The following is a 27,177-nucleotide window of genomic DNA, read 5'->3' as shown; positions in this document are numbered from 1 at the left end:
ATTATCAAAACTGATGATTATCATATCAAGCGTTAATAAAGAAAATATGGGGAAGCAATAATTGTGATGATATAGTTAACTAATGACCGGTAAAAGATGTGAATAGACTGTAGAACGCATTAAATATTTCTTTCTTTCTTTCTTTTACTTATTTATTTACTTATCTATATAATTAAATTCTAATCGTGCTGTGTACAGTTCATTAGTAAAATAAATGGTACATTGATGTATTGAATGGTATAGACACTTTGTTGGGTACAAAATAATATAACTTTTAATAATATAATTTTAATACAATGAAGCTGTTATTGAATACAGTCTGCGTCCCGACGAAAACAAGAGAAAGATATCAGAAATGTAAAACGGTCACACGAACGTTGTATAAATACCCTTTGTGTAAACTAGACACGATAGCTATTCAGGCTATGTCAATCCAACACATGCCGGTTTTACTTATAGCGAACTACGTTAAGTCGCACAACTTTAATAATAATAACACGTATGCAGGTCATGCATCTATGCCGGTCATCACGTCTCAAACCATGGTAACCAGCAAAGGTCGCTATGGGATCAACCCTGTAATTATTATAAGAGCGTTGTTCGAAGTACGGAACTATTCAAACGTATGTATCCTCTTCCGCGTGGAATGTAACCACTAGGAGTTAGAACGGACAGTTGTTTTGGTCACCAAATTGTCACAAGTTTATAGCCCATCTGCATTGATGCCGAAGGTTAATACACGATCACAACAGTAGTGTGTGTGGTGGCGAATTGCTCCATGGTCAGCGACCCCGATGGAAATAACAGCAGTCAGTGTGAATGTTCATGACACGGTAAGGAAATTTAACCGCAATATCCTTCGTTCCAACTGTTTGTATCAAGCACAGAAACCCTTCACGATATGTAGCCTAGACATTTAAAAGGATCGCGTTATTGTTGTCTCCAATAGCCCACGCATATATCTCCTCAGTCTGAGATATCTCTTACAACGCCACGAGTATCAGTAGTGTATGCTAAACGATGTGCTATATATCATACTATAGGCCACTTTAGCAAGGCAGAATGGTACCAGGTAAAACTTAACAATTTGCTCAGTCTTTGCGGAGTTTTCTATGAGTACTCTTTCAATTATTCACACTGAAGTTTTTGTGTGTTTGTCAAATTTCATATCCGAAGAAAATTTACTTATAAGTTATAGTTGAAATGTCTTTATACATGTTGCCATTGTTGGACTAAGTTTTGATTATTCGCTACCGTGAAGGGTGTAAATAAAAATCTATTCAGAAAAGTTAGACATTGAAAAACTGACTTCATTACTAGTAAGCGGAGAGTTAGCCATCGTCTGTGGGACATTGAAATATTGTCAACACTCTGATCAACTCGAAAGGATTGGGGGAGAATTGATTGTATCATTGATTCGCGTATAGTCATTTGAATGACATTGTAGCTAGCTGTACTTGAAATATGATGATGGTCGAAATAGTGATGTACCTAGTCGTATACGAGTTTGGTTGACACAAACAGCAGACGTGTATTGGAATCGTTATAGAAGCGGTGAACCAGTGAGAAGTCACTAACCCTCAATACTTTCAATCGAGTTCAAGGCGTGACACCTTCAATAGTATAGAATCCCTATGGATTAGTACTCTGTGTCCCGGCATCTGTGCACGTGGGTAGTTTCATGTACATTTTATAGGCTATGCATGAAGTGGTATATAATTACATGTATATATGTGGTTTAGGTACACATAAGCATATGCGTATGTATGTATGTATGTATGTATGTATGTATGTATGTATGTATGTATGTATGTATGTATGTATGTATGTATGTATGTATGTATGTATGTATGTATGGTTGTATGTATGTATGTATGTATGTATGTATGTATGTATGTATGTATGGTTGTATGTATGTATGTATGTATGTATGTATGTATGTATGTATGTATGTATGTATGTATGGTTGTATGTATGTATGTATGTATGTATGTATGTATGTATGTATGTATGTATGTATGTATGTATGGTTGTATGGTTGTATGTATGGTTGTATGTATGTATGTATGTATGTATGTATGTATGTATGTATGTATGTATGTATGTATGTATGTATGTATGTATGTATGTATGGTTGTATGTATGTATGTATGTATGTATGTATGTATGTATGTATGTATGTATGTATGGTTGTATGTATGTATGTATGTATGTATGTATGTATGTATGTATGTATGTATGTATGTATGGTTGTATGGTTGTATGTATGGTTGTATGTATGTATGTATGTATGTATGTATGTATGTATGTATGTATGTATGTATGTATGTATGTATGTATGTATGGTTTGTGGAAATGTGGTGCAATTGGGGGAATACTATGCAGGTAATTACAAGTCGCATAATGCTAGTTGTCTGAGAGTTTAGACTCAGTAATTAGCAGTATGTTAGCTGTCTTGTTACCGCAATTGTCAACGAGTACCGCATCCATTTAATAACTGTCTGACCTTAGTTGACCTCATTGAATCAATGCCCTGAGAATAGCCGATCGAGTCACACAAAAACAAGTGACTGTCGACACCAAATTCCAGCCACATACATCAGACAAACAACACGTTTACATGGCTTTTAAGAGGATTTGCATATCAATAATAGTTGGTTTGGGATTATTGACGGAGTGGCTTTATAGTGAATTTGATGATTGAAAAAAATCATTACCCCTTTCAGTCAGTCAGAAAACCTGTCATGTCCCGGCTTTCACAGCATGCATTGATAAAGACTGAACACACCACGGCACAAAATAAAATCATTAACATAACTACGGTTACGGTGCCACCAGACTAGAAATGAATTTAAAGCATGTTTTACCTTCAGGATCTGATCAGTAAAACGAATCAAATGCACTCATTAAGTTTAGCAGTTGGATATGGAAAGCCATAGTTGGATATATAGTACTTATAGTAATTCAATTAGTATTTCTTGTGTGTCTGTGTGAATGCATATATTCTAAGGTTTTCCGTATTTTCTTTTATTATTAAAGAAGATGTTTGTTTCAACTACATTAGTGTATTTTATCTATCTTATAACCCTATAAATAATGTCTTACGGTCATTGGCTTATCTTTAATACGTGTATATTTATGACATTGGTCGGTTGATCTCGTCAACGGAAGGGCCTGGAGAAACTATCAAACGGGACGCATCGCCTGATTTTACTATTATACTGGTATTTCCTTTGTGATAATTGAATACAATCCTAGCTGGTACATTCATTTGCCCAAGCTTTGCTTCTGTTTAATTTGCATTCTTGTAATTTCTGGAAAATCTCTTAGTGAGACGTTGAATTACAATCAAATGTCATGTTACCCGCTCGTCAAACCGCTCCAATTCCGTGCACACACAATCGAATATTTCAATAACTACATTGAACCGTACCGATGACTCAACAACGGGTAAATGCCACCAGGGGAAATGCTCCAAGGACAGGAAGGAAGGATGGTCAGCATGTTTCAAACATGTTAAGATATACTTAAAATAAAACTGGTAATGTCTTGTTCAGATACTCCATCATGATGATGATAACTGATTATTGACCAATCACAAAATGTACTCTGATTTATCTCATCCCAAATTTACACAGTCTGTATACTAAAACATAGAAGATAAAGAAGTTTGTTTCATATTCGATTTCATTTGATATTTCACTTAAAATACACTTAGTTGATAAAGAAGTTTGATTCATATTTGACATAAAATACACTTACTATAGTCAGTTTCTTTTAATCGAAGTCAGTCCAAGGGCTTTGGTATGTACACAGATTGAACACATCTGAATTAAACACAGCGTGTGGTGTATTTGCAATGGACTTCGAGACTCTGTAATTGTGTAAACGACCAAAAAACATCATTGGGGCAGTCATTTTTAACTGACTGTAAGGGCCGGTGTTTCGGAGTTATTAAAACATGGGTTTTCTCAAACTGACCCCCTGCAGCTCCGATGACCAAAGCCAAAGTGACCCCCCCCCCCAAAGGAAAGACCACATTTTCCAAACTGATACCCCGCAGTATTTTTATATCACTTTCTATGTAAACTGTACAGGGTGTTACTCTAATGCTGTATTACTAAATGCCATTTGGATGTTATGAAATATTGTTATCAAACAGTATAGATAACTTCTATTTATTTAGAATCTATGAAACACGTATATTATTCCTCAGGGTACCTCAGTACACAACGTTACATGCAGTCAATACGACTCTATCAAAATTGGTCTTTACAATTTTACAAAGTATATTTACATTTTATCGTTAGTTACAAAATAGTTATTTGAGAGAAAAGAAATGAATATGTAGATCTCTCGAGGTAAGATGTAAAACCTATCACTGTGGTGTTTTTATTTAGACTTGTTCATTGATCTGTATAATGGAAACACAGCCACGTGACCCTTTATGTGCCCTATTAGTTAATGCTAATATTGAATCAATTTTCGGTAACGTTCCATTTTAGGGCGATATGAAGACCGCACAAAAATGGCTGGTTTTGTTTTCAAGTTGTTGTGCCACACTCTTCCTTTGGTCGTTGCAGAACAAATCGGGTAATGTATGATGTCTGTCTGTCTGTCTGTCTGTCTGTCTGTCTGTCTGTCTGTCTGTCTGTCTGTCTGTCTGTCTGTCTGTCTGTCCACCATTTTGTATCTATCTATCTATCTATCTATCTATCTATCTATCTATCTATCTATCTATCTATCTATCTATCTATCTATCTATCTATCTATCTATCTATCTATCTATCTATCTATCTATCTATCTATCTATCTATCTATCTATCTATCTATCTATCTATCTATCCATCTATCCATCCATCCATCCATCCATCCATCCATCCATCCATCCATTTATGAGGATTGTTTGAAAAACTGTTCCAGTCTCTATTTGGAAAGAATCGTTTACAGAGTTTTTCATTTCTCAGTGCTCACAGAAATTGACAAATATGAATCATTTCGCATGCGAGTCGACAGTATTGTGTAGAAAAATAATGCTTTTTTGAATATGTTTTTCCAATAGTAACAACTAGCGAGGACGGAAGGCCATCCCATACACAAGAGATATCACCTACCACTGAAATCCACGACACAGTAGAAGAGGTACGTAAAGTCAGTAATTGTACACGTAACGATTTGAGATGACGTCACGGTATCTGTACAGTATACATAGGAATTAGTACGTACGTAACTGTACACGTAACGATTTGAGATGACGTCAAGATATCTGTACAATATACATAGGAAGTAGTACGTAAAGTCAGTAACTGTAAACGATGACGTCACGGTATCTGTACAGTATACATGGGACATAGAACAAAAACGTCAGATTTGAAGATAAGGCAATTCTCTATCTAAGTAATTTACCAGAAATTGACCAAGAAGTAAGAAAGTACTTTTTATCTTGATACAGTCTGAGGGAGGGTAGTTTTTAATGCAACAGACCATACTTGATTTCCCCCCCCCCCCGCCTACATTATCAAACTTTATATGGTGCATGGACTTTGTTATCATCAATGTATGTAGCAAATTATATTGATTTGAAGCGTGCCCTTAAGATATAGCCTAATTGCTGAAAATCATTAATTATGCAAATAACTCATTAAACCTAAGTGTTGAATCATTGAACTTTATGAGACACGTGTACATCAACCACCATTGTTGTATGATGAATGTATAAACCACATCATATTGAATTTGAACTATACATTTTAAAGATATAACCTAATTACTTAAAATAATTAATTATGCAAATTACTCATTAAAACTAAAAGCTACATGAACAATCTTTTTAGAAGCTATGCGTTGTGTTATAGTTGATGTATGTTGCTAATTATAATGAAATTGAAGCCTAGTTACTGAAAATCATTAATTATACAAATGAGTCATTAAAACTACTAGTTATATTATTGAACTTTATATGACACATTCATTTTTTTATCATCAATGTATGTACCAAATTATATTGAATATGAAGTGTGCAGTCTAATTACCGAAAAACATTAATTATGCAAATGCTCATTAACATATATGGGATGTTTACGAAAACCCAATCCGTTCTAACCATTACCCTAAAGTATATGTGCACCAAATTTCGTCCATCCGTTTTTGAGAAAACGATAACACAGACAGACAAACAGACAGATACACTGACATCCCATCCCTAAAATATAACCTTCCCTTACGGAAGGGAAAAATGAGCGCCAATACATACATCTTATCGGTTCATCTTTACAGTAACACTAGAATAGCTTAGGAGAGGGATCAACGCTATCTGTTGTGACCTTTCCCGAATTTTTCTAAAAATTGGCCCTCCTGGATTTGCTTGCTCTAAAACATGACCTATGATCAAATATTAAAAATATTAAAATAGTAAAATAGTAAAATGTTAAAATATTAAAAATATTAAAAAGCAACATTTGTTAAAATGCTGTTAGATTGTTAGAAATGGAAAATGGACCCAAGTCTGAGACTCCATGGCAAGGAATCTAATCTATCACTGCCGATAATTTTAAAAGCATTGGTTGTTTCCCATTGATACATCCACAGTGAAGTTGTGTGAAGGTATTGCATTAATTAATGTATGTGCTTGGATCTAATTAGCTGAGCTGAAGACCAGACACCCAAAGACTAGACAGGTGTTCTATCGACATCTCCTGGACCTAGGTCAACATTCCCTCTCCACGACATTATCCACAGTCTTACCACACTGTTCCCCCTTCTCTCCTGTGAGACTCACACGTACGTCTCCCCGCAAAACGACTACCAGTTGATTCATTGTTTTATTATCAGCAGCGATTCCATTGATGTGTTCTGATATTATGGAAAACAAACGGTGACTTTAGTTGGATGTGGCAGTGGTGGCAATGGTGGCTGCTACAATCATAAAATAATTCAAAGTTTGATAATGACATAAGTCATTAGTAAAACATGACCCGCCCATGATTTCATTTTCTAAAATATGACCCTCCCCCACTTGTAATTATTGGAGGCTCCCTTACAAACGCCCCCCCCCGTCCTTGTGATGTATACTGTTCTTGTGCTATTCATATCAAATATAAGAAAAGTTGTGAAATTAGTCTCTTGGGTGTTCTTTCAATTCAAAATTTCTCGAAATTATTGAAACAATGCAACCATGAAAACAAATAAGAAAGTGACATTGAACTGAGGGCCTTGGTTGATATTAACTTTTCGAAAGGGGATGTATTCGAAAATAATCAAACTGTAATCACTCTTACACATCAAAACTCTTCGTAATATAACATACACACTGAAAGAATGGATATGAATCGCCGTACAGAGGACAGTAGTTTACAACAATGAGCTGTGCGATGACGTCATTAACTTTGACCAGGTTCAAAATTCCTGCAGGTATTCTTGATTAGGCTTTAAAAAAAATGTGTGGTTCCGATTACATTCAATTTTAGTAGGTAGGTTTTTTATTTAATTTTTTTAAAATTTTTTTCCATATGTGAGTGTCTACTTCAAGTACATATGTTTTGCTGTTGTTTTCTATATAGTCTCTGTGTTATTGGTTTCTTCTCATCTGATGTACAACCATTACAGATTGGAAGAACAGTTTTATATTGTCTTTTTCAGTTGATGTCAGTTTCTGCATCCACTATTTCTTTCGAGACTTCACACAATTTGCGCGATTTTCTTATTTTTTTCTCGAATATGTAAAAAAAATAAAGTTTAGGGTCGGCGTGAAAAACTAGGTGGGGTCGGCCGGGTAACCGGAAGCAAACAACTTTTTTTATTTGGCCTTATGTCAAGCATCGTGTACTTTAGTCATTTTGTTTGTTTTCAGTTACTTTTCAATTTCTTGTGTATGTCACTTTCTCTTTCTGTCATTGTCTCGTTAATGTCATCTGTTTTTTTTAAAATAGTCTCGTTAATTGGATTTTGTTTGTATTTCATTCCATAGGAAAGGTATCTCGAAGAGGAACAAAGGAAAAGACGGTCCCTTATATATAAGCAATGTGAAAAATACCAAGTACAAGCCACACTGGACAGAATATCAAGTAGAACTTTAGACCATTTACTGGTGGACGATACGCACAAACTTATCTATTGTTATGTCCCAAAAGTAGCGTGTACAAATTGGAAGAAAATTTTAGTCTTTCTGAATGATAAAGATCATAAATACGCACACGTAGAAGATGTCTTGCCTTTTGATGCCCATCATTATGCGAACATGCGCAAACTAAGCGACTACTCGTACCACGAAATGAAGAAACGTCTAAAAAGTTATGTTAAATTCATATTTGTCCGTGATCCAATGGAGAGATTGGTATCAGCTTATTTAAACAAATTCACCAAGCCATATAACAGCAGTGTGGAATTCCAAAAACTCTACGGCAGCCAAATTATCAGCCGTTTCCGAAAAAATCCAACGGACGAGGCACTTCGAAATGGTGGTGATGTCACTTTCAAAGAGTTTGTACAGTATGTTGTGGACCATCAAACTCTCCGAAGTGGTCCTAATTCACAAAACGAACATTGGAGACAATATTACCATCTCTGTCATCCTTGTGTAATCAGTTATGACTTCATTGGGCATTATGAGACTCTTATGGAAGACGCTCTACATCTTCTGAAGATGGCCAAATTAGACAACCTCGTCACTTTTCCTGCTCCTCTACCGGATCAAGGACAGACAAAGCTATTCATGCCTGACTATTACAAACAACTTTCAAAATACGACGTGGCCGCATTTTGGCGCTTATTTGCTGTTGATTACTTGATGTTTGGTTATCCCAGTCCAAACACCTACCACGAACAGACACAGCAAAACGACTAACATGGTGGCCTTGGGACGATGTATAGAAATATTGACACAACTCTTTGAGAGATGGTTTTCTGTTTTACTTCTTCGGTTGGATGGATTGGTGTCAATTAGGGCACACCCGTCAACATTTGACACGAAATAAGAATGAAGAACGGCGACAGTTTAATTTAGCACAGTTGTGGTGAAATAATGACATTCTTGATTGCCAGGGAAATTTAATTGTGACACTCCGTTCGGGCGTTCTAGTGTTGTTACACAGGGGTCTAAAAATTCAATGCATCCACCGGGCTTCATGAGCAATACAATGACTATTTTTAAACATTTCTCTTCAGTTAGAGTGTTTGCATTGTTGTAATTTCATTAAATGTATCAAAAGACACATGCAACATTGTCATTTTTGAACATCGGGGATACTAGCCGGGTAGGTGAGGCTAATTATTTTTCGAGGGTTATGTGAGAGAAATAGTAGGACCTCATCAAATATTGCGATTTTATGCAAAAAAGTTTTGGCAATCGATATCTATCTGAATGAAAATCATATATAAAACAAGCAATAAACATTTCCCATTATATTAAAACATCAAAGTGGCAGGTATATAGAAACAATTGCAGCCCTGACTGAAAGATCAGTCGTTGTGGGCGCTCTTCACATCTCTTGCCACAATGCGCCTCTCAGCTCCCTCTCTTTAGAATCGTGGAGATAGGGATTTAGCACCAGCAGTGCAGTACTACACCTACCAAACCAATGGATGAGTGTGCCTTCCCCGCGTGTGTGTCCTACGAAAAAAGTCAATTATGGTATCTCATCGTCACTGATGAATAGAAATTGTGAGATGTACACACACACATTTTAAAATAAATGTGCATATTTAATAAAAGTCAGACTAGAACTAGATATCAATCGGCAAGTAATCTGGAAAGTGAGATGCTGAACCTCAGAACGTTGTGCTTTAGGAGTTATCCCATTCACAGTTTGCGTTCGAGCCCAGCTGCTTGGAAAGGGGCCAATGAATTTCTTTAACTATCTATGATTACTACTTATATTTGTTGTTATACCATGCATAGCGCATAAGCCAAAAATATAGAATATATACTCTGGTCGTTCGACGCATGTTTACGTCACTGGTTCTGCTGTATTCGAAATATGAGCCAAAACGTTCAAGATTGCCATTATTTCACCCGATTTTCTTTGATATTACTGGCGGTGGTGTAATTATGTTATTCTCCAATATCTTTCTTCATTCAGCCAGAAAATACTCGTGACGTAAGGGTTGTCACTACGAGTCGCTAGACGAGTAGTGACAAATGCTCCTTAAGTCACTCTTATTTTTCTTGGCTGAACGAAGAAAAATATTGGGGAATAATATCTAATTATCAACTAGAAGTTGTCACGCTACCTTAAAAGTAAAGTTTCCGTTTGGATACTGAACATTTGTGTGTGTGTTTATTTTCAATTATTCTTTTGTCAGTTTTAATGTTGATAATTCTTCTATAGAATTATCGCAATAGGGAATGAATGCAATATGTTACATGGAAATCTTGCATTCTAAGGATATTGCCTAATTACCGAAAATGATTATTTATGCAAATTACACACCACTGTTATCCACTATTATGCAAATTATAGATTCATGACATCACAATTAAAAACTACACAAAAAACTATATCAAACACGTGCATTTTGTTATTATGTTTGATGAATGAGGTATCAAAATATATGAAATTTGAAGATGAAGTATTACTGTCAAAAACTATAACAAGTATGTGCCTTTTGTTGCCATCAATGAATACACCACTTCCGATACACATTGATTGCCGAAATTCGTTAATTTATGTAAATGAATCATTAAAAGGTATTGTACGTTATTTCGGTTGATATATGTACCAAATTATATGATTTGCATTCTTGAAATATAGTTCAATTACCAATTTATGCAAATTACTCTATGCCAACAGGCTTTATAGGATATATGTGCTTTGTTATGGTTGATGCATGTGACAAAATTATATGGAATATGCAGGGTGCATTCTTAAGATATAGCTTAATTACTGAAATGAAACATTACAACTAACATTTAATTGTGCAAATGACTCATTTTTAAAACTAACAGTTACACCAATAAGCTTTATTGGTACACGTAAGACCTGGTATCATAAATGTATGCACCAAATTATAATGAGTTGTGATAGCTTGCACTCTCCGGATATATATAGGAATAACGTACATTTGTACATAAAATGAGTCCACGCCTGACGATCCTTCTGGTGAAACGGCCCGTAGCGTAAATAAGTTATCGAGGAGCCAAATAAGTTGTTGGGCCGAATCAAATAAGTTGTACATAATAATGGCCCTAATACTCCGCCATAGTAAATCCATAATGTAATATCATACTCGTCTTCTTTCATTTTTTATGTATGATATGCTCTCCAAGGTGTTTGAGCACTCTACTTGGCGAAAGAAGAATGAAACTCTATGTATAGGAATAACGTATGTAGGAGTAAAAATAGATGTTTTGGCACCTTACGGGATACTGAAGAAGACTATTACTATTTATTTTGGGATTGTAAGTTTGTTAAAATTCAATTAGGGATTGTGTTGGTTTAATCATGCATATTCAATTACCTGTGGACATGTTGTACACTTTGAGATACTAGCAACGTAACAATAACTTTTTTCTCAATCTCATTTTCCTTATAGGGCGTCACTTTATTTGTAGTTTACTCACGTTTGATGTGATGCTCTCTTCAGTATCTGTTTTATTCTCCTCCGTTTTTGTTCTGCTTTCTCTTGTGTGTTCCTTATCCTTATTGTTATGAAATAAAAATAGTCTTCGTAGAAGACACACCCTCTACCCCTAAATACTTTATTACTGTGTGACATGGATGCGTAGAAGACACACCCTCTATTCCTAATATACTTTATTGCAGTGTAACATGGATAACATTGATTGTATTTTCCTAATTTTGACATAAATTAATGTCAAAGTAAACTATCAAGAAACTACAGAAGAAAGGTCATTCTGAAAATATAGGGACAAATACTAGTCTTGTCGAGTAAATTGCCTGTATCTTTTTGTTCTTGAGCTTATGTATAAATATGGTGAATTTTCACATCAAATATGGCCACCGTTCAATACAATGTTATATAAGCAGTAACATGATTATTGTGTGGATGTCCCTAATTATCTGTATCACCTATCGACAAGGTTTGAAAAAAAAATCTTTGACACTTATACGCCAGCGCTACAATAAGCACATTATGCAAGAAATACCTTGATTGTTTGTAACTGGCCATGATGGTCAAGGTCAAGGAAAAAATTCAAAGTCTTGAAAACGTTTGCCCAGGGCCTGTAAACATAGGAGTAGACAGTGTACTTGAATGGAGTCCATCTACTACAATTTTTGATTTATAAACTTTAATAGAAGAAAATATGAATTGGTCACGAAATTATACCCTTTTTATGGCAAGCTTGACAACTAAAGTGATGCATGTTTCTAAGGTGAACATATTCGTACATTATCTGCATCCCTTCCATATACATGTATCTCCATACTCTTCTTTCACAGTGATTCTACCATCTCTTGTAGGGTCTATGATTCTACAGAGAGGGAGAGACCAATAGGCGTAAGAAGATGAATTTACTGCGACTGTATGTACATTGCTTACTTCCATCAGTTGTCAAGTCTTTTTTAAAGAGACAAAAGTAAATGTAATTTAATCTGCAATCAGTGATCTAGCAAGTCATCAAAATGTTTACAACACCCGATTATTGCATGTAGATTTCAGTGAACACGGTTCTTATTTCCTCACGTTTGTCGTTTTTCAATTCTTCTAACTTACAAAGCGTAATATATTGTTTTCTACTACGATAGATTGTATGCCACAGAGTGACATAACTATTGCAAATTATATTTGTGTTCATGCTCTCGATCGAGTGGCAATCGAGATCCAACCAGGAACTTTCCTAATCTATCAATCTGGTGAATCTTTCACCTAAATCCTTGTTCTATTACAATGAGTATGGCTACTACACGACTTGGGACATTCATTTCAACTCTGTGCTAGGGTGAACAATGGAGAGAGTTGGAAAAGTACAACTTGACTTGTATCATGTATGAACATTAGAGCATATAACAACGCCAACTTAGCTTTTACTGCAGACATCAGAAAATAACAATTATAATTCTGAAATGTAAAATATCTAATGTGTATGCATTGTTATGCGTGCCAAAACATGGAGGGCGGATAACATCCTGAATGGACTTACTGAACCATACCAGGGCTGTAATTAGACTGTAAAATATATCGCCCAGGCTGTCCTTATCGTCCCTCCCCTGGCCTTGTGGCAAGAGATGTAAAGAGCGCCCACAACGGCTGATCTTTCAGTCAAGGCTGCAATTGTTTCATTATATGCCACTTTAATATTTCTATGATGGGAATAGTCTCGGTTACCCAGCCTCCCGTCGCTGGGGACTCTGCCTACGAGACCATCCCAAACTGAGACTATGGTGGGAAAGGTTTATTTTGTGTAATTGTGCTGATTTTCATTGAGATAGATTGGCAAAACTCTTTTTGCATAAAATCGAAATATTTGACGGGGTCCTGCTTTTCCTCTCATATTAGACCTCGAAAAATATGACCTTCACCTGCCAGGCAAGTATCCCGGATGTTCTTATATGCAAATAATGGCTACGACATCTTTTGAGACATTTAATGAAATAACAACAACGCAAACACTATATCTGTATTATTTTTGGAAGAAAAAAGTTCAAAAATAGTCTTTGTATTGGTCATGAAGCCCAGTGCATGTATCAATTTGACGAATTTTTAGACCCCTGTGTAATGAGTCACATTTAATTTTCGCCGTTCTTCGTTATTATTTTGTGTCAAATGTTGACGGGTGTACCCTAATTGTCACAATCAATCCAACCGAAGAAGTAAAACAGAAACCATCTCTCAAAGAGTTGTGTTCAATATTTCTATACATCGTCCCACGGGCCCTATGTTAACCGTCTTGCTGTGTCTGTTCGTGGTAGGTTTTTGGACTGGGATAACCAAACAAAAAGTAATCAACAGCAAATATGCGCCAAAATGCGGCCACGTCGTATTTTGAAAGTTGTTTGTAATAGTCAGGCATGAATAGCTTTGTCTGTCCTTGGTTCGGTAGAGGAGCAGGAAAAGTGACGAGGTTGTCTAATTTGGCCATCTTCAGAAGATGTAGAGCGTCTTCCATAAGAGTCTCATAATGCCCAATAACGTCATAACTGATTACACAAGGATGACAGAGGTGGTAATATTGTCTCCAATGTTCGTTTTGTGCATTAGGGCCATCTCGGAGTGTTTCAGAGTCCGCAACATACTGTACAAACTCTTTGAAAGTGACATCATCCCCATTTCGCAGTGCCTCGTCCGTTGGATTTTTTCGGAAACGACTGATAATTTGGCTGCCATAGAGTTTTTGGAATTCTCCACTGCCGTTATATTGCTTGGTGAATTTGTTTAAATAAGCTGATACCAATCTCTCCATTGGATCACGGACAAAGATGAATTTAACATAACTTTTTAAACGTTTCTTCATTTCGTGGTACGAGTAGTCGCTTAGTTTGCGCGTGTTCGCATAATGATGGGTATCGAAAGGCAAGACATCTTCTACGTGTGCGTATTTAAGATCTTTATCATTCAGAAAGACTAAAATTTTCTTCCAATTTGTACACGCCACTTTTGGGACGTAACAATAGATAAGTTTGTGCGTATCATCCACCAGTAAATGGTCTAAATTTGTACTTGATATTCTGTCCAGTGTGGCTTGTACCTGGTATTGTTCACATAGCTTATGTATAAGGGACCGTCGTTTCCTTTGTTCATCTTCGATATACCTTTCCTATGGAATGAAATAAAAACATCTGTTTAGATATTTCAATGAAAAACATTTCTTAACACCGCCTCTCAATGGCATATAGTTGTTAGAGCTCACGGTTGCTAGTCAGGAGTTCTTGGGTTCGAATCCCACCAGAGACAGGGAATTTTTCTGTAGTAAAGATCCCACCATTTTGATTGGTTTTGAATGCATTTGTTGTTTCCCGCTATTACCACGACAGTGAGATTGTGTTGTATTAAATGAATGTTTGGATCTAATTGGCTGAGCTGAAGGCCAGAACTCCTAAAGACTAGATGATCACACCTCAGGCTAAGGTCATTATCTCTACTCCACCACATTATTCCCAATATCTCGCCATGCTGGCCCTTTTACTATTGTGAGACCCGCTCCTCTCCTCACACCACAACTAACAGTTAATTCACTACATTTCACTGATATGCTATATTGCTTTGCAGTGGTGGAATGTGGTAGCAATATGATTTGGAACCGGTGGCAGCGGTGGGATCATGCCAACATCACAAACTAATGCAAAGTGTGTTTTTCACGGTTGCAGTTTCAATTAATTTTGTGAGAAATGCTGTGCTTTTAAATTGAGACGATGACGGTGAAGTAAAAAATACCCAAGAGACACATTTCATAACTTTTCTAAGATTTGGTATGAATATCACAAGAACAGTATACATCACAAGGACACAAACACGTTTTTAAGGGATTTTCCAATAATTACAAGTGGGGGAGGGCCGAGGTCATTGGGGTGGATGTTACAAATTGGTTCTTGGCGGAGGCTCACATTTTAGAAAAGGAAATAATGGCCGGCGAGTCATGTTTTACTTTGACTTCTGTCATTATCAATCTTTGCATGAATTATCGTATGATTGTAGCATCTACCATTGCCACCACTGCCACACCCAACCAAAGTCACCGTTTTTCCATAATATCAGAACATATCACTGGAATCACAGCTGGCAACCAATTGTTAGCGATGGTGTGAGGAGAGGAGTGGGTCTTAGAGGAGAGAAGGGGTAACCGTGTGGTAAGATATTGGGGATAATGTCCTGGAGCGGGGATGTTGTTGACCTCGGTCCAGGAAATGTCGATAGAACACCTGTGTAGTCTTTAGGTGTCTGACCTTCAGTGCTGCTAATTAGATCAAGGTAAAAAAAACCTGTACAGATATGTCTATGTCATCTCAAATCATTACGTGTACAGTTACTGACTTTACGTACCATTTCCTATGTATACTGTACAGATATCTTGACGTCATCTCAAATCGTTACGTGTAGTTACTGACTTTACGTACTACTTCCTATGTATACTGTATAGATACGGTGACGTCATCTCAAATAGTTACGTGTACAGTTACTGACTTTACGTACTACTTCCTATGTATACTGTACAGATATCTTGACGTCATCTCAAATCGTTACGTGTACATGTACAGTTACTGACTTTACGTACTACTTCCTATGTGTACTGTACAGATACCGTGACGTCATCTCAAATCGTTACGTGTACAGTTACTGACTTTACGAACTACTTCCTATGTATACTGTACAGATACCGTGACGTCATCTCAAATCGTTACGTGTACAGTTACTGACTTTACGTACTACTTCCTATGTATACTGTACAGATACGGTGACGTCATCTCAAATCGTTACGTGTAGTTACTGACTTTACGTACTACTTCCTATGTATACTGTACAGATACGTCATCTCAAATCGTTACGTGTACAGTTACTGACTTTACATGCTACTTCATATATATACTGTACAGATATCTTGACGTCATCATCTCAAATCGTTACGTGCACAGTTACTGACTTTACGTACCTCTGCTAATGTGTCGTGGATGGTAGCTGATATCTCTTCTATACGGGATGACTTTCCATCCTCGTTAGTTGTTACTATTGAAAAAACATATTCAAAAGGCATTATTTTCCTACACAATACTGTCGACTCCCATACGAAATGATTCATTTTTTGTCAAGTTCTGTGAGTACTGAGAAATAAAAAACTCGGTAAACGAATCTTTCCACATAATGTTTGGATCGAAGCATGGCTGAGCAATTAAAAACTGATGTGTAACTTAGTAAACTAGCTGATAACAGCTAAATGTAAACTTTGGGAATAAATTACACTCAACATTTGTTATATCATCTTTATGGAACATAAAAATATTCAAAAAGATATGTACATAATATCAGACCATGTCAGTAAAATCGCTGATGACAACTATGTAGTGAATTAATCGTCAGTTGTGATGTGAGGAGAGAAGTGGGTCTCACATGAGTTAGGCTTAGATGGGAACAGGCTGGTAAGATATTAAGGATAATGTTGTAGAGATATATGTGGACATCGGTCACGACAGTGTCGGGAGAGTGCCCAACTAGTGCTGGAGAATTGACGTTCGGGCTTTCAGCTCATCAGCCAATGAAATCCAAACACAGGTATTGACTAATACAGTGCTTTCACACAAATTCACTGGTGGTAGTAGTTGGGAAATAAACAATAGCAATAATAATAACAACAATAATAATACCACCAGCTCATAGGACAAAAGTTACAAATGTACGAGTCTAATAAAGCTGCAACAGCAGACACACAACAATGGCAAGAAAAAAAGAAGGAAACATTATCATTTAAAGTACAAATTTAAAAGCAATCTATAAGCAATCTATAAGTTGAATTGAGTCCTTTAAACCATTGATTCTGGGACTAGTATCCTTCTCCATGTTTGACAGCATTTAAACCACGTTTTTGTAATAGGGGGAGGGGGTCATGTTTTTAGAAAAAGTTATTGGGGGATGGTCACTTTTAGCCCGATGGAATCGGGGGAAGGTCATGTTTTACACAACAACCCGTGCCTGATTAGATTACCCCGGACCAAAGGCTCCCTTATACTAGATAAATGAATTCGTATGTCGCCATATACTTACTGTGACTTATTGACAAGTCTGGTTGTCTGATCAATTCCCAGTATAACATTAAATTCAATCCCACAATCAGTAGTATTAAGAGGATGAGTTTGAATTTCCACATAATACGATTCCCAGTAGTAGTCTTCATTTTTTATCATTCGTCTTTTTACCGAATTCGTTATCAACTGAAAGGGAAATTGGTATATTATTGATTTTAATTCATTCTCCACTACTCCCAGTTTTAGAAAGTAAGCAGAGAATGATATTGGTGACGTCATTTGTGAATTTTGAATGTTTTATTTTATCAGCTGACTAATTCTAAAAGAAGAAGAATGATGTTTTTTTGGGAGTAAGTCACGTGATTACCTGACATGTTCATCGCCAACTACACTAGAAGTATTAACAATTAGTCAAGATTTGAAGTTCATGTACAAATCATGACGTGGAAAGGGTTTGGTATTTAACTACACAATAGTGCACTTTAACTGTGTTGGTGTAATCCTCAAGTTATGTCGATTTTGAAATGTCAGAAGGTATCCACCGGAAGGTGGCTATGATGTTTCACATTCAAAGAAATGAGTCCGACACCATGAAATGAAGAAAAGTATAAATAAGGTATATTACGAATTACACACTAAAGAAATCAATCGTTAACTCTTGCATGCAGTTTCTAGTAATTTATTATGTCCATAATACCGATTGCTAATTCATAACCGTTCGTATCTGATTTGATTGATGACTGAATGGGAAATAATCAATACATAAATGTAAACTGATCTCAGGTCGAGTGTGAGGGCGCCCTAACTATATCATATCGATTTTCATTCGTAAACGGAATTGATAAAGATTTGAGTAAAACATATATTTGTATTCATGTCAGTCTCATGAAGTTATTATTTGATCTGAAATTTTGTTACTCTAAAAGGTATGGTTAAACAGTTTGAGCAAACATTAACAAATCGTTTGGAAATGTTGTATATAGTTTTTTTTGCAATTGTACAGTTGCAAACACAGGTTTGGGATATTATATGTTGTTTCACGCCGATTTTGTTCAAGTCGAAAACATTCTTGCAAGTCAGGGCACATATAGTGCTGAAGCAGCGAAATATAAAGTTTCAGACGGTGCAGTACAGAGACCTGTAGTTTGCTACATTGGTCGGAAACGTAGTAAGGTTGTTTTCCTTTTAAAACAATACAAACTTAAATGAATACTAGTATCTATATTCTTGCGTATATACTCATTAAGGGAACAAGCAGATTTTACGGCAGGGCGCCTGAGAAAAAATGGGACGTTTTTAAACATCAAAAACAACTTTCTGATCTAATTAGGAATATTGATTTTTTTTGTCAAATTGGTCTAAAAATGGGTTCTGGCATTGGCCGCATACCCCTACCATATATCCCTAAGATTTATTCATGTTATTATCAAAATTAACTATCCAACAAACATCAGACTGCCTTGTCTGGTTGGTAAAGAATTGGTATAATTGCAAAGTTATTGGTCTCTGTCTGAAAATAGTTCAAAGTAACGTCTCATGTTGCTGCACTGATCACGAGTGCAATTTTGAGAAACCTAAGAACACAAACTTTGCAATAAATAAATACTCAAACATATACAATGAAATACCGTAACGATATAATTGTGAAGGTAAAGAAAGGACTGATTGACCTGAAAACAGGGCAAAGTAAAGCCATAAGTTACCATGCAGGACACGAGTACAATATTACGTGAAACTTGAACATGAATATATATATACACACAATGAAAACCTGAAACAAAACGTCGCCTGTTCCGACAAAAAACTCATTAACATTGTAATATTTAATCATCTGGCGTGACAAACATCTTTACTAATATTGTTAGACTTTGCGTGTAGTTTTGATGCATTTACAGATAAGACAAATGACCCAATAACAACAATTTACAAGGAGGTGAACATCAAACTGTCTTTACTTATCTGCACATTCATTCATTCATTCATTCATTCATTCATGCATTCATTCATTCATTCATTCATTCATTCATTCATTCATGCATTCATTCATTCATTCATTGGGTTCGATTAGTAAACTCTACACTTGTTTATTACATCTGTAATAACCGGTATTTCTATAAAACTACCATTATCGTGCAGTATGATTTAATTGATGGCATCATATACAGCCGTCGGTAAATTGTCATGAAGTCTATAATAGTCGCACTTCAATAAAGTTTTAAGTCGAATTAAAATTCGATGAGTAAGTCGCAAAGGGAAAGCAATTTCAAGTCTGAGTCAAACTCAAAAGCAATTTCAAGTCTGAGTCAAACTTCATCGAGTACAATGTGAACTGAACGTTCGACTTCATGATGATGAATTTGTCGCATTTTAAATGTCTACTATGATAGTATCACCAGAGACAAGTATCTGTTCATTTTCTCTCGTCAAATTCATGAAATCGTTCACAGTCGACTGTCCCTCCCTGTATTACAGAACAAAATTTAACTCCATCAGCGCCAATCAATAAGTCGACAGTACAGTTAGGTCCTGGAGTATTCCTACCAAGGAATACATAATTATTGTGAAGGTAAACCTTTGGCGCGTTTTGGCGCGAGAAGATTTACAACTGTTACATCAAAGAGATATTTTGTCTAGCCAGGCAATAAACTGTGGATAATATGTTATATATATGAAATGTATAGGAATTGAAATAATTGTGACTGCGTGACGACACAAAACCCGGAAGACACTGTCCTGTGAATCGATCACAAAACTATGAAAGGACATCGTCACATGAGTAACTTGAAACTGACCAAATCCGATGACATAATTTATTATACGCGATGAAATAATTTTTCGCTGAAATGAATATTTCTACTGACAGTACCACAGACCCCGTTGCGCTTGACACTAATTTATCGAACACTTCAAATGCTTGCGACAATGCGAATTTATCGAACATTCTCGGCGAACGAACAGAGCATACACCTGTTGCCCAGGGAACCAAATCATCTAACATTAGACTTTATTATCAAAATGTCCGTAGTATCGGTAATAAACTTCACGACTTTAATATGTATTTCAGCCTGTGACTATGAAGTAATTTCCCTTTTGGGGTAAACTTACTTTAGATAACACGGCTTGTAGCCCAACCAATATATATTTAGTCACACCAATTTGCACATTAATTACCACACACAAATGTCACACCTTAGAGCAAATACCTACTTGTTTATCCTTTGCTGTCCAAGCTGCGAGTGCCGGTATTTGCATTTGTCGATCTGGATGGCGTTGTTCTGAAGAAGAGGGCGCCATCCGCCACCTGGCTGACATCTGCATCATACTGTTGCAGGCTGAATGGTAGTTGACAAATACCACATTCTCCCCAATCCTGATGAAGAAGGCACAATGGGGGGGGGGGGGGGCTATTCCTCTGACACATCTTATTACCTAGGCCTAGTCCATCCCCTAAATTTAACTATATATATATTTTTTACTATCTAGAACTGTATGGTTTGGTATTATTTGTAGACATAACCTCAAAATATTTTATTAACTATGTTCAACTTAAAAAATAAACTGACAGGACCCATTTTGTCAGTCCAGGGTGCTGGAAACCTCGATTTCCCCTCTGGTGGAATACAGAGGCTCGCTTGCTCGCTGCCATTGCCATAAGCCCAACTTTCCCCACTGGTGGAATAGAGGGGCTACCTTCGCTCTACCTTGGTGTTCCTCACCGTGAGTTCTAGCACTTGTGCAAGTGTGAGCCCACGCAGTCGGCTACCAAGGCGGCCACATCTCCAATACAAATAGGAGTGTTTAGCCTTGGATTACCCAGTACAGGGAGGTATGGCGAATTAGTCTCTATGAGGAGGCCATTCCCTGGCACCACCATGAGGGCCAACTTCTGAAGGGGAGAATCTGCTTACCATGGCTGTGTAACCAAAGTAGCAGTGAGGGAACACCTCAGTCCACTGTCCCACCAATGCTGGTGAGCCCAGGAAACAGCGGATGTGTATGGGTTTGTCCAAGTCACTGTGGATCTTGACTAATTGTAGGGCCCTCTGGCTTGGTCCTTTCACACATACATCCCCACTTGCTCCAAGGAGGTGTAGAACTAAGGGTTTTCCTGGTGTGCACAATTGCAATGCCTGGCATAGGATGACATCCTGATCCTTCCATTTTGTTTTAGCTACAGACCAGTCTAGCCCAACCTCCCCTAAAGCTGCCACATGGGGTGATTGACCAGTTCCTTGAGTCGATGGAATGACTGGGGTGTCATCCTGCCTGCATGCTTAGGATGCTACCTTCCAATGGTTGTTGGCGGAAGGAAGAGTTGGGTATGAACCAGGGTCACAGTAAACCTCGACACCACCCAATACCTCTACCTTATGTTTTAGCTCAGGTATTGAGGATGCCAAGATTACCTCATCAGAGCTAGAGGGGCGACGCTGACCAGTCCGCCAGGCTGACAGAATACGATCAAAATGAAAATGTGAATCAGACACTCTCAGTCGTGCAGGTGGCAACGAACCCCTCAAACTTTGTCTGGTCATACCTACACCCTGTGAAGGGGGAGCTGGTATAAATTGCTCCACCACATTCGACTGTGCACTCCACTCTCCCTCTACTGGAGGTGTATACCGCACAGATCATGGTTGGGCCCCTCACTGTGACATTACAGAAGGTGGAACAGCCATTCTCACCAGTTGACCAATTGAAACAGACTCACCAAACGTGGTTGCAAATGCTGTCCTTTGCTCATCAGTAAGAAACAACTAGAGTGCCAATATTACCCTACAATGAACCAACACTGCAGGGGAGTTTGGTGGGCTAAGTGGGAACCTTTGCAGAATTGGAGCCCATCCAAATTCCAGCAGCCGGAATATCAAGGTGTAATGTAATAACTTTGGTCTGCATAGCTCCCGGGACAACCAGAACTGCAAGATTGCCATCAATTCCATTTTTCCATATAACCCCACCGTCTAGCTAAAAATGGTATCTATTTATCCAATAATATTTCCTTGAAGGGGAAGCCAAAAAGATGTCCTTACCATTGTGGTAAGTCTTGTAAATTTGGGTCTTTCCCCTGGGCCTCCTCAATATCAACATCCTGATACCCCAGAAATGATATACCAGTGTTTTCCCCTATTCCTGGTGACTACACAAAGTCGGAGGCATGGTTCAGATATTTTCATTATGCCAATATCAGGTATAACATATCATTGGGTTTTGAGGTGTTCCCAGGGTTCTAATTAACTTTCAGTTCAGGCTCCCATGGCCAGAGTGGATGATGGTTATGGACACCCTTACCTACCTGAGAAGTGACAGAATCTTGTATAGGCCTTGCCAACTCATACTTAGGTTCATTAAGATCTTCTTCCAAGGGGACGCTGCTGCAAGAGGGATCACATCATCTACTTCTTCCTGGAATTAATACCAATTATGGTGAGCTATAGTGCAGTACAGGCATCCACCACAAGGAAGATTATCTGGTTTCACTTGAAATGAAAATTCTGGACAAGGGTCGTCATGGTACATGCGGGAGAGAGCATCAGCATTGACATGCTTTCTACCCGGGCAATGTTGAACAGTTAAGAGATACTTGACTCAATTCTTCCAGCCATCTGGCTATTTGGCCATGTGGCTCCTTGAAGCGCAGTAACCATGTTAAACTATTAGTGTCTGTTCTCACGGGAAGTAGTTGACAAACAAGTATGGTTTAAATTGCCAAGTAAACCTGATCACTGCAAGTAGTTCTTTCCTAGTAGTGCAGTAACGCCTCTGTTCAGCGGTCAAGGGAAAGCTGCCATATGAAACTTTCCATCCCAACCTGAATAAGTTCTGCACCTATGGCAAAATCTGAAGCATCATTGTCCAGAATAAATGGATCATGACGGTTGGCGAGAGTTATTATGGGGGCCGAAGATAGTGCCAATTTGATTTGTTCAAAAGCATCATTATGCTCCTAGCCCCAACTGAGTGGTTTCTCGCCTGTCAAACAATACAATGGAATGGCCATTTTGGCTAAATCTTTAATGAAGACATGATGATAGTTGGCAAAGCCTAAGAATCTTTGGATTCCCCTAATGTTCTTTGAAATGGGCCAGTCCTTGACAATTGTTTATCGATTCTTGCTGTAGTTCGACTCTACCATCCTTCATGCATGCATGCATGCATGCGTGCATGCGTGCGTGCGTGCGTGCGTGTGTGCGCGCGCGCTCTGTGGGTACTTTTGATTCACTTTTCTTCTGTGTCCCATTATCGATTTGAATGTAGAAAAATGTACGGGCCATGGACAAGACTAGTTCCACTGAACTTTTTCTATGATCCACATCAGATAACAATTGTCTATTTTTTGTGTATTCATTTTGTATATTTGTATAATATGTTTCTTTGAAAGTCTAGCTTATTTTTGTTATCTGGTGAAATAAATTTCATTCATTCATTCATTCATTCATTCATTCATTCATTCATTCATTCATTCATTCATTCACTATGCGTCCTAGAAAGACAACTTGTCTCGGAAACAATTCACACTTGCGGGACTTCAGTTTTAATTGAAACTCTCGCAGTCTTTCAAATACCATCCTGAGATTACACAGATGATTTTCAAAGCAAGTGCCCAACACTAGTATGTCATCAAGAAATGCCAACGCGATGTCCTATTCTAACCCTCCTAGCACTAAGTTCATGACCCTTGAGAAAGTGGATGAGGCATTACAGAGTCCAAATGGCATATGAGTAAATTCATATAAACCGTACTTGGTAGTAAATGGAGTTTTCTTACAATCGGCTGCATTGATTTTAACCTGCCAGTATGCCGAGTTTGCATCTAATTTTGTATACCAAGAGTGAACTCGACAATGCATCTAAGCACTCATCATCAAGTGGGAGGGGGAATACTTCTTTCATGGTGTTTTGATTTAAAGGCCTATAGTCAATGCACCGTCGAATGCTTCCATCTCTCTTCCTTACAAGAACAGGTGTGGAAGCCCAATCAGATGTCGATGGATGGATAACCTTAGCATCTAACATTTCTAAGTATGTTTTTAAGTTGTTAAAGTGATGAAATGTTTTCATCGTCGGGTGCATAAAACCATGGCAAAGATCTTCGGTCTTCGATCTTCGTTTTGTACACTACCATAACAAGACTATGCCAGTCAGCACCACCCTGTACTCCAGTGTCAGGTGAAATTGAATAATCTGACATATGAAACGAAGATAAAGTATTTGCTGGGGTAAATGGTACATTAGCACTAGTATGTACATGTAATGTAGAGGGGATTATGTTCCATAATCAGATTAAAATACTACTTAAAATAATATATTTGGCGTAAAAATACACTCACTCCGGCGACACGAAGCAATGGAAATGAAGTAAGGTAAGTTTAAGTGACTCCGCCTGTTAATGTAACTCGTCAAACTTCGATAGACTTCAATAGGATGTTGCCAACTGGTAAACGTCCTATAAAAATGAAGTATTAAATACGAGGTACCAGATATACAAGTTATAAACGGGTACTTACCGTGAATACCTCAGATCTAGAACTTGTAACAACAATGTCCTTAATACTGAGGTTAAAGTATACCAAAGCAATTGACAAGTTTCCGAACGACCCTACCCTAGTCAGACGAAAGCAAAAAAAAAAACAAGAGTAAAGCTAGGTTGACTACTCTAATATGTAACAACCTGGAAAATTTAGTTGAAGAACAAATTAAAAGAAGGAGTTCAAGCAAACTATGCAACGAATTGCCAAAGATGGCAAGATGCTAATGAAATGTGCAAAATAAATTTGCAGTATCAATGCACTCGTTTCAAAGACAAAAACTGTGCAGAATTTGGAAAGTAATCGAAACACTAATAATATAGAAACGAAAACTTTCTAGACGGTTAGTGTACTCTTTTAAATAAATTGTAACTTAACTAAAACTGAAAGGAGGATCGTTGAAATCTATGACAGGCAAAACTATCACGCATAAATAAACTAAACTAATACAAGTGTAATTGGTTTCGACAAATGAAACTGTCGGAAATATCAGACTACAGTTTAATTAATGCGAAAACAGAACTCGTCGCGGGAAATTCAAATATGTCGGCGAACGCTCTTCGTCAACACAGAACATTATACGAAGGAAGTATCGAAACAAGTCGGCACTGACGTTGCGCCGAAGCAATTTTGCAATCCGACACACACGTCGCCTTTTTTGTGACCGACACAGTTGTACTGTACTGTCAAACCGGCGAAACAATTATCACACAACAATAAAAGATTTCCAACGCTAGTTCAAAAAGTCGCAGTGCCAGTGAAGTAATTTCCCTTTTTGGGTAAACTTACTTTAGATAACACGGCTTGTAGCCCAACCAATATATATTTAGTCGCTCCAATTTGCACACTAATTACCACACACAAATGTCACAAATATCACAATATTAATGCTCGCAGCGCCAGTGAAGTAATTTCCCTTTTGGGGTAAACATATGTTAGATACATGTAACACGGCTTGTAGCCAAACCACACCAATTTGCACACTAATTACCACACACAAGTGCAAATGTCACAATATGCTCGCAGCGCCTGTGAAGTAATTTCCCTTTTGGGGTAAACTTACTTTAGATAACACGGCTTGTAGCCCAACCAATATATATTTAGTCACACTAATTTGCACACTAATTACCACACACAAAAGTCACACCTTAGAGCAATTACCTACTTAATACTCTGTTGTCCAATCTCCGAATTTGTCGATCTGGATGGCGTTGTTCTGAAGTAGAGGGCGCCATCCGCCACCTGGCTGACATCTGCATCATACTGGTGCCGGCTGAATGGTTGACAAATACTACAACTATACTTGGGACATTATTTCACTCACTGAAACTTGGTTAAACTCAACAATTTCTGATACTGAAATATTGGATAGTCACTACAGAGTCTACCGAAGAGACAGGGAAACCACAACTAGTAATAAATGTCGTGGTGGCAGTTTTAATTTAGTAGCCATGAAAGATGACATAGTCGCTACAAGAAGACCTGACCTTGAAACTGATATGGATATCATTTGGGTTCAGATTAAATTGAAACGTCACAGTCTCTTTCTTGCGACTGTATACCTCCCATTTGATACCAAAGAATGTACAATGAATGACTTTGACATGTCGTTAGATCGTGTCCATTCAACTGCTAAACGTTCTTGTCTGTGGTGACCTTAATTTACCGGATATCTACTGGAATATAAATAATGATGGATTTATTTGCTGAACCGTCACAGTGGAGCTCAAACAAATCTGTTCGTTTTTTTCGAGATTCTCTCTGAACAGAACTTATTGCAATTTAATAACCCCTGCAATTCCAAAGTACTTGATCTAATTTGTTGCAACGGTTTCAGCCTTGCCGTTTGTCTTACTGAACCAGTTGTTAACTCTGATTACTCAGCTTTGGAATGCAACATCTCCAATTCTTTTGATAAATGTGTGGCACGACTTGACAGATTTGTACATAATTTTAAAAGAGGCTGACTTAAATTTGAACATTGGAATACACAATTACGTTAGTTACCGTACCATGGG

General features: G+C 37.4%; 2 protein-coding genes across 2 annotated transcripts; one reads left to right on the top strand and one right to left on the bottom strand.

The window, feature by feature from the left end:
• The first annotated feature begins 634 nt into the window (after positions 1-634).
• LOC144440829 (carbohydrate sulfotransferase 11-like) lies at positions 635-9,391 on the top strand. The gene is made up of 4 exons (XM_078130244.1): positions 635-833; positions 4,506-4,593; positions 5,063-5,142; positions 7,967-9,391. Exons 1-4 carry the CDS (start codon positions 795-797, stop codon positions 8,840-8,842), a joined length of 1,083 nt encoding a protein of 360 aa, XP_077986370.1. The 5' UTR covers positions 635-794; the 3' UTR covers positions 8,843-9,391.
• Positions 9,392-13,698: 4,307 nt separating this feature from the next.
• LOC144441995 (carbohydrate sulfotransferase 11-like) lies at positions 13,699-17,743 on the bottom strand. The gene is made up of 3 exons (XM_078131270.1): positions 17,650-17,743; positions 16,544-16,617; positions 13,699-14,713 (listed from the first exon to the last, which is right to left on the bottom strand). Exons 1-3 carry the CDS (start codon positions 17,696-17,698, stop codon positions 13,838-13,840), a joined length of 999 nt encoding a protein of 332 aa, XP_077987396.1. The 5' UTR covers positions 17,699-17,743; the 3' UTR covers positions 13,699-13,837.
• Between the last annotated feature and the right edge of the window lie 9,434 nt (positions 17,744-27,177).

The sequence above is a fragment of the Glandiceps talaboti genome, chromosome 1 (genome assembly GCF_964340395.1).
Source record: "Glandiceps talaboti chromosome 1, keGlaTala1.1, whole genome shotgun sequence".
In the NCBI taxonomy this organism is placed as follows: domain Eukaryota; kingdom Metazoa; phylum Hemichordata; class Enteropneusta; family Spengelidae; genus Glandiceps; species Glandiceps talaboti.
The sequence above is the reverse complement of the archived record's forward strand: the minus strand, read 5'-3'. Positions and strand labels throughout refer to the sequence as shown.